Raw genomic sequence first — 12,433 nt, forward strand, 5'->3', positions numbered from 1 at the left:
CGAGTCTGTGTCAGGTTTTCAGTTTTTTCTATAAAATCTCACATTTCACACGACTGCGTTGATCATTTAAAGGACCATTCACCTTTTTTTCGGCCTGCTCTGCCTGTGTTACCCAAGAGCAGACAGGAAGTTGTGTGCCTTGTGCTGTCGCTCCAGGCTCCATTAAGGGGAATTCTCTGCAGTGTCTTTGTTTACCGTTTGCTCTTCAGTTCAGAGAAAGCTGAACGTCTCATCCCTCCGGTTGTTTAACAAATAGTAAAATATGCAGATTTATCACGATGTGTTCAGATGCAGCAGAGTCTTGATGACCTCAAGCTTTTAAACTAAAAAAACAACTCTGTGCATCGTAATGTAAACAAATCACCCAGAATACCTAAAACAGTAAGAGGTCAGTTTCTGCTGCCCTGAGCGCTGCCTTATAGGCTCCAACACTTGACAGTAACATACTGAGTAACGATGCACAGGTGATATATTTGTTTACTGAACAAAATCACGGAAGCCTGGATAGATCTCATGTAGAGGAAGCATAACCACAGGAACTGCTGAGATCCTCTGTCTTCATGTTAGGTTTGGTGAGAGCGCGTGTCGGGGAGTCTACATCGTCTGTGTATCAGCACGTAACTTTTTTGTTCTATAGATTTATTTTGTTTTGTAATTTGAATTTGGTCAATTTGGTTAGTTCAGACATGAACATCATGAAAACCTTTTTTTTGTTTTGTTTAGTAGCTGCATGATTTATTTGCTTAATATATTGTACTTAAGTTTTTCCACACTTTTAATATTTGTACACGAGGTTTCTGCTTTTCATTATAGCGTCCCCTGTGGGTTATACCCCACAGCACAGGGGTTGTTTCCCACCTGCGACTGACTTGCACTTTGTGAAACCCTGATGAAGCCTTGGACTCTGAGAATTAACTGAAAACATTCTCTCTTTATTTAAAATCAAAATTATATCATCCAGTGGGACCTAATAGAGATGGCTTTAAAAAAAGTGTAAAATTATGAATTACTTTATTGGTCAATAAAATCCCCTGCTGTTCCTGTTGCAGTGATGCCAGCGATAGTCTATGAAAGTTTTTCTAGTTTTGTGGATTTAGAAAATCTACAGGTGAAGGCTCCACGCCTTTCCAGTAGTGTGGAAACACTGAGATCTGCTGCTGGAGTTTGTTTTTTATCTTAAGATGTTACAGACTGTTTATCATCTGCTTTTCTTTCGAGTTCACTAAATGAGAAAAATGATTTTCAAAAAAGAGATGATACCTTCTGTTAAATGTTAAAGGAGTAAGGTGAGGGGCGTACGTCACTTCAGTTTCAGCTTATTTACAACATCTTGACTCAAGTGAACAAAAAACTGAAAACTGAAGAAGGGAATGATTTTGGTTGTGCTTGAGATCAAATTCAGCTCTTTGTGGACGGTGGATGAGTTTGACACTCGTGGTTTAAAGTCTTCAGGTAGTGTGTGTGTGCGCGTGTGTGTCCGTGCACTGTTGTATTTGTGTCCTCAGATGTGGAGACCTTGACAGTGAGGACACTTTTGTCTGGTTCTTAGCTGTTTTGCCATTTTGAGGTTAACTGCTGGGTTAACGGTTAAAGTTCTTCATTAACTACATTAACTGCAGCCCTGAAATTTAGCAGGCATGACCCGGCGGAGCTGAATTTTTTGCATGTGTGAGAGAACAGCAGGTACCTCAGCAGCACAGTATTTCTAGTTGTGAGAACATGTCCATTATCTGTGTCATACATGAAAACTGGGCCTCACAGGCCTGCTGTGTCAGTACACTGTGACTAACACAGGTTCATTTCGGCATCTCTTCACAGGCCTCTGCAGTGAGCTGCGTCCTGCCCAGTCAGAGGTTGCTCTGGCTGCTGGTTCGAATCCGACAGAACAACCAGCAGCTGTTCCAAGGGTAGTCCAGCCTGTCACCCAGTCCTCCCAGTCCAGACTGTACAGTATGCTGCTGAGGTCTGGAGCTGTTTGTCTGCCTGGTGAGAAAACACAAACGTCATGTACCAACCAGTTTCAGGCCTCAGACTCAGACCCGACTAGACTAAGATCAGGGCAGTCAGAAGCTCCAGCCTGAGGTTTATAAAGTTGGGCAGGTGGAGCAGAGACTGAACTTCAGAGTTGGAGTCACTGTTTCTGTCTGTAAATGAAGTTGCTGCGTCTTCCTGCAGGAACCAGAGACAAAGGTGGGCGAGCGCTGCTTACCGTCTCCACCACGAGCCCCGTGTGGTCCCACCTGGACTGCGACAGCACTGAGCTGCCCCGCCTCCTCCTTTACTACACCTCCACCCTCAGGTACACTCCTCTGTTACTGTTGTTACTCAGGTCTCCGTGCTGTCCACCCTCTGATATCACTTCTTTCATGGAACAGGAAGGAGGTGCTAGCGTCGGGGCTGACGGTGTTGGTGGATGCCCGTGGAGCTGCTCCCTCTCCCGCCCTGTACTCCGCCCTCAGGTCGCTGCAGGTGAGTTGGTTACGATTGAGCTACCTGGAGACAGGAGCTCTGTGCTGTGGAGCTGCAGACTGAGCACGTGCGAGAAAAGGTGGCTTTACTAATTCTGGAGTCTCTCTCACGTTTCAGCCCCTCAGAGTCGTTTTATTCTCCAGGAGTCATTTAGAGAAACATGCACTCATGAGAGACAGCATCTCAGCTCCTATTAAAACACTGATGCAGCTGCTCCTGATGAGGAATACATGCAGAACGGGAATAGTGGAGAAACATTTGTTCAGAGCAGAATATGTCGTCCTTCTTATCTCTGATTGACCATGAATCTGAGAAAGTTTTTTACATTTTCAATCATGATTTCTTGTTTCTGTTTCAAGTATCAAAGTTGAAGCTGTAGGTTTCTGTGCAGCCACAGTGTTTTAGTTTCTGGTCAAAGCAGCTGTTAAAACAGGAAATGGATTATGGATCCTTACTCTCCTCCCCTCTGGCATCCAGGTCTGAACATCGTCAGTGACCTTCAGGAACGAGGGGACAGTCAGTAGTTTAAAAAAAACAACAACTTTATCTCCACTGGAAAACTTAGGAAGAGAGAAGTGTGGTTACAGAGGCCAACTGAGCTCCTTAATGATGTGCTCTGATTGGTCAGTGACCAACAGGGGGCGTTAGTTACAAACTGCGGTGGTTGGAGGACTGCTCTGCTGCTGCTTTTGAAATGTATCGTTTATGGATTAGAAACAAGTCCCCACACGGTCTGTGGCAGCTTTGTATAGTTCCAGTCAGCTGGTTTCACTGACAGACTGAACCCAGAGAGGTCAGAGGTCGTGAGTATAACGCATCAACAACAGCACTCTTTGTCTACCAGTGCTTTTCTTTAATATATGGCTTCAGTGACTCACAGGCTATTTCTATCTGAATTTATTAGCATTAATCAAACTTTAAATCCTGAAAGCAGAACATCTGAAAAGCTCGACCCCCAGCAGACGAACAACCTGAAAATCAACCAGACTCCAACTGCTTATTGATGGAAACTTTGTGCTGATCACCAGAGAAACTGATGTGTGTGTGTCTCTGTGTGTGTGAGCAGGAGGACACACCAGGCTCCATCCACGGTGTTTTGATCCTTGCTAACAAGGACTCGTCTCTGCGTGTGGACAAACCTGCAGCTACACAGGTAACACTTTACACCACAGCTGCTCACAAACACCTTTGTGTGAATGTATGTTTTAAAGTGTGCGTCGATGTTTCTGTTGTGCAGGTGGAGGTGCTGAGCTCTCCGAAGTCTGTCCAGAAACACGTGGAGCTCCGACAGCTTCCCGTGGAGTTTGGAGGATCCTTCAGCTTCAGTCAGAGCAGCTGGGTCAGCTTCAGATTGGTCAGTGTAAAACAAAAAGAAACAATAAGGCAGACGTGTAACAGTGAAACACACGAACACGGTGAAGTCTGTTAGTTAGAACAACGTCAAACCTTTAAGTGTTTTGCTGATTTGTAGTCATCAGAAAACTGTTTCACCCACATGAGTGTGTCTGTACTGACGCGTGTTGGACAGACGTCTCACAGTGTCACGACAAACCCAAATCAGTCAGCACAGGTTAATCCCTGCTCGCTGGTGCAGGTGAGGCGTGTCTGATTCTGGACTTTCACAGCTCCTCTTTGCTTTTCTGCAGCTGAAATGCTTTGAAACGTTGCATGCTTCATTAAAACATAATTGGACAGGTTGTCCCACATTCCTGGGGTGCTAATGACATGAGGTTTGTGTTGTAGAGTGGAAGCTTTTATTCACCTTCCAGTTGAGTATTTAAAGCTTCTTTTCTTCTTTCATAAGTGAGTTTAAGTGTGCGGCTTTAGAAACGATTCACACAATGAAAATGTGTGTTTGTCCCTCAGAGACTGGAGCAGCTGAGCCGTCAGTGTGAAGACGTCATCAGCCTGCTGCAGAAGAGCATCAACGCGCTGCAATCCACACCTTTACCGAACACTGCTGAGGTAAAAACACACACGGCATGGAAAGAAAGTGCTAGATCTGTGTCTACTCCTCACCTGTAAAAGGCCGACGGGTACTGTGATTACCCCGCCAGCCGGGCGCGCGTGGACACCTTAGTTTGTACATGCGAGAGTGAGGCAGCAGAGGAGCTTCAAATTGATACCATAGGTGTGTCTGCTGAGGGGTAGCCAGTATTTTTACTTTAGGAACCTAAATCTGTCCAATCAACAACAAATTTGTTAGTTATATAAGAACAATCGGGGGAGGTTGTAGTTTTTAGGAGAGCTAAGGACTACAACTCCGTCAGTTGAACTCTGAACCATCCTCCCCGCTTGGAGTTTGAGATACAGTCGTCTTTTTAAGATATCTGATTGGATGACTGAAAGACTGTCTCGTGCTCCTGATCCTTTCTGGGCAAATGGCACTCTATTCCAGAACTTTTTCAAAACTTTTGTAAAGTTTATCATTTCCTGTTCTTATGTTATACAAATTGGGTTTAATATAAAACTGTGTATTTTCTGGAAATGAGGTCTAAAAGTTGGGCTCATTGAAAACATGAACAGTTTCAACAGGAGGCTGTTGATTAAAATTCACTCTGCGTGTTTTTATTCACTTGAACAGTTTGTAGTTTTGTGTTCTGGTCTCACTGTTTTGTTTGCTTAATGTTCTTTAGTTTGTCACCATCACTCCAAAGTTGACATGTTAACTTCCGGCCTGTTTGTCTGAATTGTTTTTGTGTACAGTGTCCAACTTTGGGAGCAGCGAGCTGTAGAGATATCTGCCTTCTTTTGAATTTACTGAAACTAAGTGGCACTCAAAGCTCAAGAAAGTAGTTCTTTTAGGATTGTTTTGAGTAACTGGGTCATGAATCCTGGAAGTGGATTTTTTTAAAATGTTTTTTTTATCACATGCACAGAGTCGGTGAACGACACCGTCTGCTCTCACAAAGGTTCAGACACCAGCTCAAACTTCTCTGTCTTTGCCAGGATGCCGAGCTGCTGCTGTCCCGCTACAGGGCAGTGATGTGCAGCATCCTCGCAGACAGCCGATTGGTGCAGCTCCAGCAGGAGGGCGGCGCCTCGCTGGCGTGGCTGCGCAGGGAGGAGAGCAGCGTCGGCGTGGCGGCGGACCAGCGGGCGGCGGTGGAGTCGGTGTCGGCTCTGTACGAGCAGGTGGACGAGCTGCTCCACCGCCTGGTGATGCTGTCCAACTCCAAAACGCAGGAGCTGAACTTCATCGCAGACTTCAGGAACCTGGAGCAAGGTTTCAGCGAGGTCAGTCTGAGCACGCTCAGTATGCATCGTTCATACTGACATTTACATCAGTGTCGTCTTAATGTGAGGAGTTGACTTCATGATGAACCGTGACTCTCAGTGACACTGAGACACTCCCACCTCAGCAGCCCCCTGGTGTGCTTTGAAGGTACTGCAAGTGGGCCAAAAGAAGTAATGCACAATAAATACATTAAAAATATAATTTTCAGATGTTTTTCTTTTTTTAACCTGAACTCTGGTGTCTTGTATCTTGTCAGTAGGAGGAAAAAGGTGGTTTTAACTTAATACATTTTTTTTTGTGGAACAAGGCATGTTTGGAAATATGCGCTCTAAGCTGTAAGCAATCGAATTATTACCTGATAACATCAGATTAATATCAGATCAGTAAACATCAACAGAAAAACACCAGTTATGTGTTTGGAGTTAAACTGGAATGAGTTTGTCTTCTGAAGCTTTGACAGGATGAAACACTTCCCTCCTGAGCACACTCACAAATGAATGATTAGGAAAATGAATAAACATTAGATAATATATGGATTTCATAAATGGGTAATTCAGGTTAAAGTAGATCCATATGTGAGCGATTTGCTGCTTGCGGGTGTGGATGAACTGTCAGACATTTGGCCCTCAGGCATAGACGAGCTGAGAGAGCTGCAGCATTGATTGGTTCTCGTTTTCCTTTCTTAGCCTTATTTTTTGTTTTTCTGTCGTTCTTTGACTTCGTAACCATAAAAAAAGGGACATGCCTCGCATCTCACCTGGCAGGGTGGGAGGTTTGATCCTCTGGATCACATGTTAATGTGAAGTCTACCTTACAGTCTATGTGCTTGTTATTCGTGTGTGTGTGTCAGGTGAAGACGTGGCTACAGGAGGTTGGTGAAGTTCGTCTGAAGAGTCTGGAAGAGCCGGCAGACTCTCTGGTGCTTCTGAATGAAAAACAGCAGGACTACAAGGACTTCTGCACAACGGCATACGTACGACACACACACACACACACTCTCTCTCGTTCAAACATGTCTTTTAGCCCATACTGAGGACTGGTCCCCACAGAGGATGAGGTCTGTTTCTTCTGTGTGCAGGACCAGTGTAAACGAGGGAAGGAGCTGCTGTCTCGGCTGGAGCGCCGAGACGACGTGCCGTCCGCTGACCTCCACATTTACGAGGACAAAGTTCACTCCTTCTGGGCTCAGCTGCAGGATTTCACTCAGCGGGTCAGCAGTACCGGGCAGAACATCGAGCGGGCCGTCCGGCTCTACGGCTTCTTAGATCAGGTACAGTCACTGAGGTTTTTAGTGGCAGTTTGAGCCTCACAGTCATCTAAATGTGTCAATCTATATTTAATCTGGTGCTTTCTGAGATTAGTTGAAGTGAATTTCAGTGTTGTGAACAGTACTTTCAGCTCTTTCTGATCATAGCTCCAGCTGTGCTCTGATTTTTCATGTTTTACTGTCTCTCGGTTTAAACCATCTGAGAAGCCTGTCAGCTCTGTCCGAGCAGCTTCGAATCCATCTTCAGAAATCTAATTTTAGCTGCATGTAAAACAGCTGAATGTGGATCGGAGCAGCTGGTTCGTCGTGTCTCTCCTCCTCCTCCTCATATCGTCTCCCTGCAGTGAAACTGACAGCTTGTATTGAGGCCAGGAGGATGAAGAGGGGGGGGAGAGAGTGTCAATATTGCTTTGTGTACTGGACTCTTTGTAAAGGGGTGTGAGGGGGGCGATGGTCTTTGTCCACGTCTCTGTCTTGTAGGTTTGTTTGTGTGTTTTTATGTCATGCTGATATTTTTATAATGTGCAGATTCTTGAAGTTCAGTCATGAAACAGTCGAAGTTGTCCCTCAGACGTCCTATAAAAACAAAAGCACCGACCACAAAAGTTTCTTCGACCGTTGTTCGCATCATAACCGAGAGCGACACGGTGTGAACTCCGGCGCACTTTCGGTTTTCTTTCAGAAAAGATTTAGCGGAGATCGACCGGTAAATCGACAGCTTTGCTTTTACCCTCTTCTCCACAACAGATGGGTACAGCGTCCACATCACTACAGACACCACCCCAATCTAATCTGTCAGTCTCTCACTCGTGAACAAGACCCTGAGATACTTAAACTCCTCCACGTGGGGCAGCAACTTATTCTGGACTCCAACTCTGACAAGTCCTGTGACAACTGAAAAATCAAGAATCCAGTTGATCTGACCGACACATTTTTACTCGGAGAGAAACAGCCTCTCTGTTGAAATGCAACATAGAAATAGAAGATTTCTATTTGGGGAAAACAAAAATTGAAATTGCGATGACAAGATTATTTTTCATTGTGTGGAAGTCTTTTCAAGCCTCACTTCCTGTCCTGTCCTGACACGTCTGCTCTGTGGGTGAAAGCATCAGCCTGTGGGGATCCGATCCGCCGCTCACTCAGTGCTGGGCTCGGCCGGTCGGCAGGCACGTGTTTCAGACCGATGTTTAAACTTTCACCAGTGAAGTTTGTTCGGATGCTTTAGTCACGCCACCAAATTCTGCACAACACCAACCACAGAGTGCTGAAGTTTCCTCTCTGATACACTAAGCAGGCAGTACTGACCTGACACAGACTCACAGGAATGAAGCATGCACACGAGTGTGTGTGTGTGTGTGTGTAGTCCAGGTATCACTCCGGTGCCAAGTTTTCTTTCCATCCCCCTTTCATTCCTTTCACCACAAAGTCTTTGTCGCCGTGGTGATGCCCCCCTCCTCTCCTCCTGGGACCGCCCATCTGCCATTCAGCCCATTGATGAAGTGTGGGGGGGTCACTGTGTGTGTGTGTGTGTGGTCAGGATGCCGCTCTCTGCGCGCCTCACTCAGGCTTCAGAGCTTCAGCTGAACACACAGAGGTACGATACACACTTCTTACTGTTTTTGTTGTTGTTGTTGTTGTTTTTTAAACACACACACAGCTGAGGTTTGCTTTGGAGAAGTTTTATCAGCACACGTGTGTGTGTGTGTGTGTGTGTGTGGCAGTTTTTCAGCCGTTTGATGTTAACTTGGCGTCACTTTGACTGCAGAGAGATCTTTGAAGCTGCTCTCGCTGCTTGTTGCTCTCTTTCTGCGTGTGTGTGTGTGTGTGTGTGTGTGTTACCAGTTTACCTGCTGCAGATGTTATCGTGTCGTTTCCAGATCACGCACGTTGTAATGTTGCTGCGGCTCAGTGACGTTCCCACCCTGACTCGTGTTTTTTGCATATAAAGCGACACAGGATTGCGTCTGTTTCGATGATGGTGTGTCGGAGGTAATTTTGCTTGTCATGCGTTTTGGGGACGGAGACTCCAGCTAGCAAGCTGCAGGAAAGGAAAGGAAATGGGTATTAGCAAATATAAAACTGGCCGTCTGCTCCATTTCACAGCAGTCACAGCGGCAGCATCATTCCTTTTTCCGCTTTGTCGTGTCCACATTGTTCACAGCTGAGTGGCAGGAAAAAACTCCAACAGCTGGCAGAGCGCTCTGTGCTCATAGGTGGACGATAAAGGGAGCACTCTCAGGCTACAGGTTTATTCTGCTGTACCTGCACACACTGTCATTTCATTTCAAGTAAAGAAACTTTAACCTTCCAGTCAGTAAACCAGCTGCTCCACCACAGCTATCAGAGCTCAGTCTCCAAAATCAGTTTGATTCAGACCAAGTTTTCTCTTCAGACGGGATGAGCAGCATTTGGAGAAAACTTTTATGTTTTTTCTTGTATTTACTTATTTTTAAATATTTTTGGTAAAATCACTTAATCATGATTAGATATTAGGGAAAAATAATGAATTTTATCATTTTGATCCATTTCCAGTTCACCCGTTACTACTTTAAGAATCTTTAAGAATAACAGCTTTAACCACAGCAGCGAGGTTTGGCCAGGCGCTAGCAGCTCCACGTGGGCTCGTTTTCAGAATAGTTTCACCAAGTTGCCTAGTTTCTTCTCGGACGGCGGATCTGGTCATGTGTCAGCTCATTTTTTTAATACGCACCACTCGAACACAGTATTGGGTTCATTCTGAACCTTGTCGGTACCTGCTGTGATCCAAACTGTCGACACCTCCTCCTCGGATCAGTTCCTCCGACTGCGTTCTGGCAGCAGTTCCCTTCTGTCAGCTATGACATGCTAGCATGTAGATGTGTTTTTATAATAAGTGATTTTATATTGAAAGGAAGGAGATCAGTTTCCTCTGATCTGGACAGGATACAGCATCTGTCAGTTTTCTGTTTTTAAGTTTTCCGTTTTGCACCAAAAACGATGTGTGACAGTTTGTCAGGTAGTGTCTGAATTCTTGAATATTGTGAGCTCACAGTGACCTTTGACCATGAAAATCTTACCCTCCATCTTCGAGTTCAAGTAATTTTTTTTGCCATGTTTAAGTATCTCAAGAATGGGACAAACGGACACCTGAAAACACGACACCTCTGGGCTCAGCTGTTTCTGACGTCGGGGCATCAAAACACTGGTACTGGAGGATTCTGCCTCGTTTGACATTTCTTCCTTTTTAATGAAGACTTCAGAATAAAAGCACAGAATGTAGAAACAAAGTGAAACAAAAGACTTCTTTCACATCAACAAGAGTTTGAAGACAAAACGCTCTCCTCCAGGAACCGCAGAACCGTTTGAAGGTTCACCACTACTCCTCTGAAGGAGGAGCAAAGGAGCCCTACCCCCTCCTTTTATATGGTTTGGAGGGTTTTGGCCTCCTCCGCCCTCCCTCTGTTTCCCCTCCTCCTCTTTGGTTGACTGGCTCCAGGCCTGGAGTCCTGCAGGGCCACTGTCCCCAAAACCACAGCCCGTGTGCTCCTGTTTATCCCTCCTCCCCCTCCCGCCTCCCCCCTCTGCAGCACCATAACAACCACATGTTATTTTAATTAGAGTCCTCCTCTTCTCCGCCCCACGTTTTCACTCCCTCTCTTGTTTGGAAACATCCAGAGTCGAGCTGAAACAATCGGCCGAATAATCAATTTATTGATCAACGGAAACGTAATCGGCATCTGTTCTGATCATTGATTGTCGGAGGCCTGAAAATAGATTAAAAGCAAATGTTGTCAGGTTTGTGAAGTGGTCCAGTAACGCTGGATCCAAAGCTTCCTTACTGGAAAGCGGTACATTTCTTCAGCCTTACTTTATAAATCGATGTGAACGATGCTAAAATAATGAAAGTAGAAGAAAACCAAGAACAATCTGTTCCTCATATTATTATTACACAACACTTATCTGAAGGACCTTTATATTGAAGTGTAAAGATCCTAAATATTAGAGGCTCATGTGATCACTGGGCTCTGTGAGCAGTACTTGGTGATGATGGGGAGGAAGAACACTCTTTTAACAGGAAGAGACCTCCAGTAGAACATGAGGGGGGGTCAGCCTTTGGTCATAATGGTACATGCACAGCAGCTCTCAACTTGGTCCAAAGAAGCTGCGCGTGTTCAAGTTTCCAACCGTTAAATTCTCCAGTCTTTAACCTGGCAGCTAATGCTAACCATCCCAGACAGTCACCGCTAACGGCCGGCCATCATGTGCGCTGCCTCCTGCACGCTCAGCCAGGTGTTTCTCTACCTACCCTTTAAGATTAGGCTTCAAACTTTCCTTTTTGCTAAAGCATATAGTTAGGGCTGGACCAGGTGACCCTGAATCCTCCCTTAGTTATGCTGCAATAGATGTAGGCTGCCGGGGGATTCCCATGATGCATTGAGTTTTTCCTTTCCAGTCACCTTTCTCACTCACTATGTGTTAACAGACCTCTCTGCATTGAATCATATCTGTTATTAATCTCTGTCTCTCTTCCACAGCATGTCTTTATCCTGTCTTCCTTCTCTCACCCCAACCAATCACAGCAGATGGCCCCGCCCCTCCCTGAGCCTGGTTCTGCTGGAGGTTTCTTCCTGTTAAAAGGGAGTTTTTCCTTCCCACTGTCGCCAAAGTGCTGCTCATAGGGGGTCATATGATTGTTGGGTTTTTCTCTGTATCTATGAAGCGCCTTGAGGCGACTTTTGTTGTGATTTGGCGCTATATAAATAAAATCGAATTGAAATTGAATTGAATTAAACCACAGAGTAGCTCCTGCTGTGTGCTACATGTGGAAAACATCCCAGCCTGATGCTGCTGAAATAGTCCAAAGACACACAGCATCTGGGTTCATGAAAAGCTTTTTATACAGTCAGAATATTGAGATCTACATTGGTCATTTCCACAGTCCAACCACTGTCTGCCACAGTCTCTGCAGGTAAACTATTCATTATAAAGTGGACCTCTGAAAACACCCACAGTCCCCTCTTCATTTGAAGTGGTCCAATCAGATCTTAATAAAATGATTAAACCTGGCTGACAACTAAAATGTTCCCACAGTTGTTGTTGTTGTAGAATTGAAGATAAAGAGTACAGTTACAATAAAGGACTGCTGTGACGATCCTCTCTCTCTCTCACACACACACACACACACCTTTGTGCATGTGGGAAGTGAGCGGCTGCAGCGATCAGGACACATCAGCAGCTAATCGGTCTGAGGAGCGCTGACCCGCTAGCCTCCTGCCACATCGATGTCCATATGGTTTCATTGTTAGCACGTCCTGTCGGATCATATCTGTGTCACCGCCTTGGTTGTTTACGTCGACCTCATGAAGACGGGAAGCCTCGTCCTACAGCACTTTTTTTAATGTTCATTAGATGATTAAATCCTGCTGGCTCACTTTCAGCAGGTCTCAGATCAGTGATGGATTATTATTCGACCTTATCTA

At 45.2% G+C, this 12,433-nt stretch overlaps 1 protein-coding gene across 3 annotated transcripts in view; it reads left to right on the plus strand.

Annotated features, from left to right (window-relative positions):
* Positions 1 to 12,433, plus strand: part of plekhg4 (pleckstrin homology and RhoGEF domain containing G4) — a 78,844-nt gene that overhangs the window by 58,746 nt on the left and 7,665 nt on the right. For all 3 annotated transcript variants that reach the window (XM_087840763.1, XM_087840782.1, XM_087840803.1), the window contains exons 4-12: positions 1,819 to 1,986; positions 2,176 to 2,299; positions 2,376 to 2,469; positions 3,536 to 3,622; positions 3,707 to 3,823; positions 4,336 to 4,434; positions 5,419 to 5,706; positions 6,558 to 6,680; positions 6,786 to 6,977. In XM_087840763.1, the coding sequence (XP_087696889.1) occupies positions 1,819 to 1,986; positions 2,176 to 2,299; positions 2,376 to 2,469; positions 3,536 to 3,622; positions 3,707 to 3,823; positions 4,336 to 4,434; positions 5,419 to 5,706; positions 6,558 to 6,680; positions 6,786 to 6,977 (1,292 nt within the window). The remainder of the gene's footprint in view (positions 1 to 1,818; positions 1,987 to 2,175; positions 2,300 to 2,375; positions 2,470 to 3,535; positions 3,623 to 3,706; positions 3,824 to 4,335; positions 4,435 to 5,418; positions 5,707 to 6,557; positions 6,681 to 6,785; positions 6,978 to 12,433) is intronic.

This window comes from Neolamprologus brichardi, chromosome 1, assembly GCF_056152115.1.
Source record: "Neolamprologus brichardi isolate AB-2024 chromosome 1, ASM5615211v1, whole genome shotgun sequence".
Taxonomy (NCBI): domain Eukaryota; kingdom Metazoa; phylum Chordata; class Actinopteri; order Cichliformes; family Cichlidae; genus Neolamprologus; species Neolamprologus brichardi.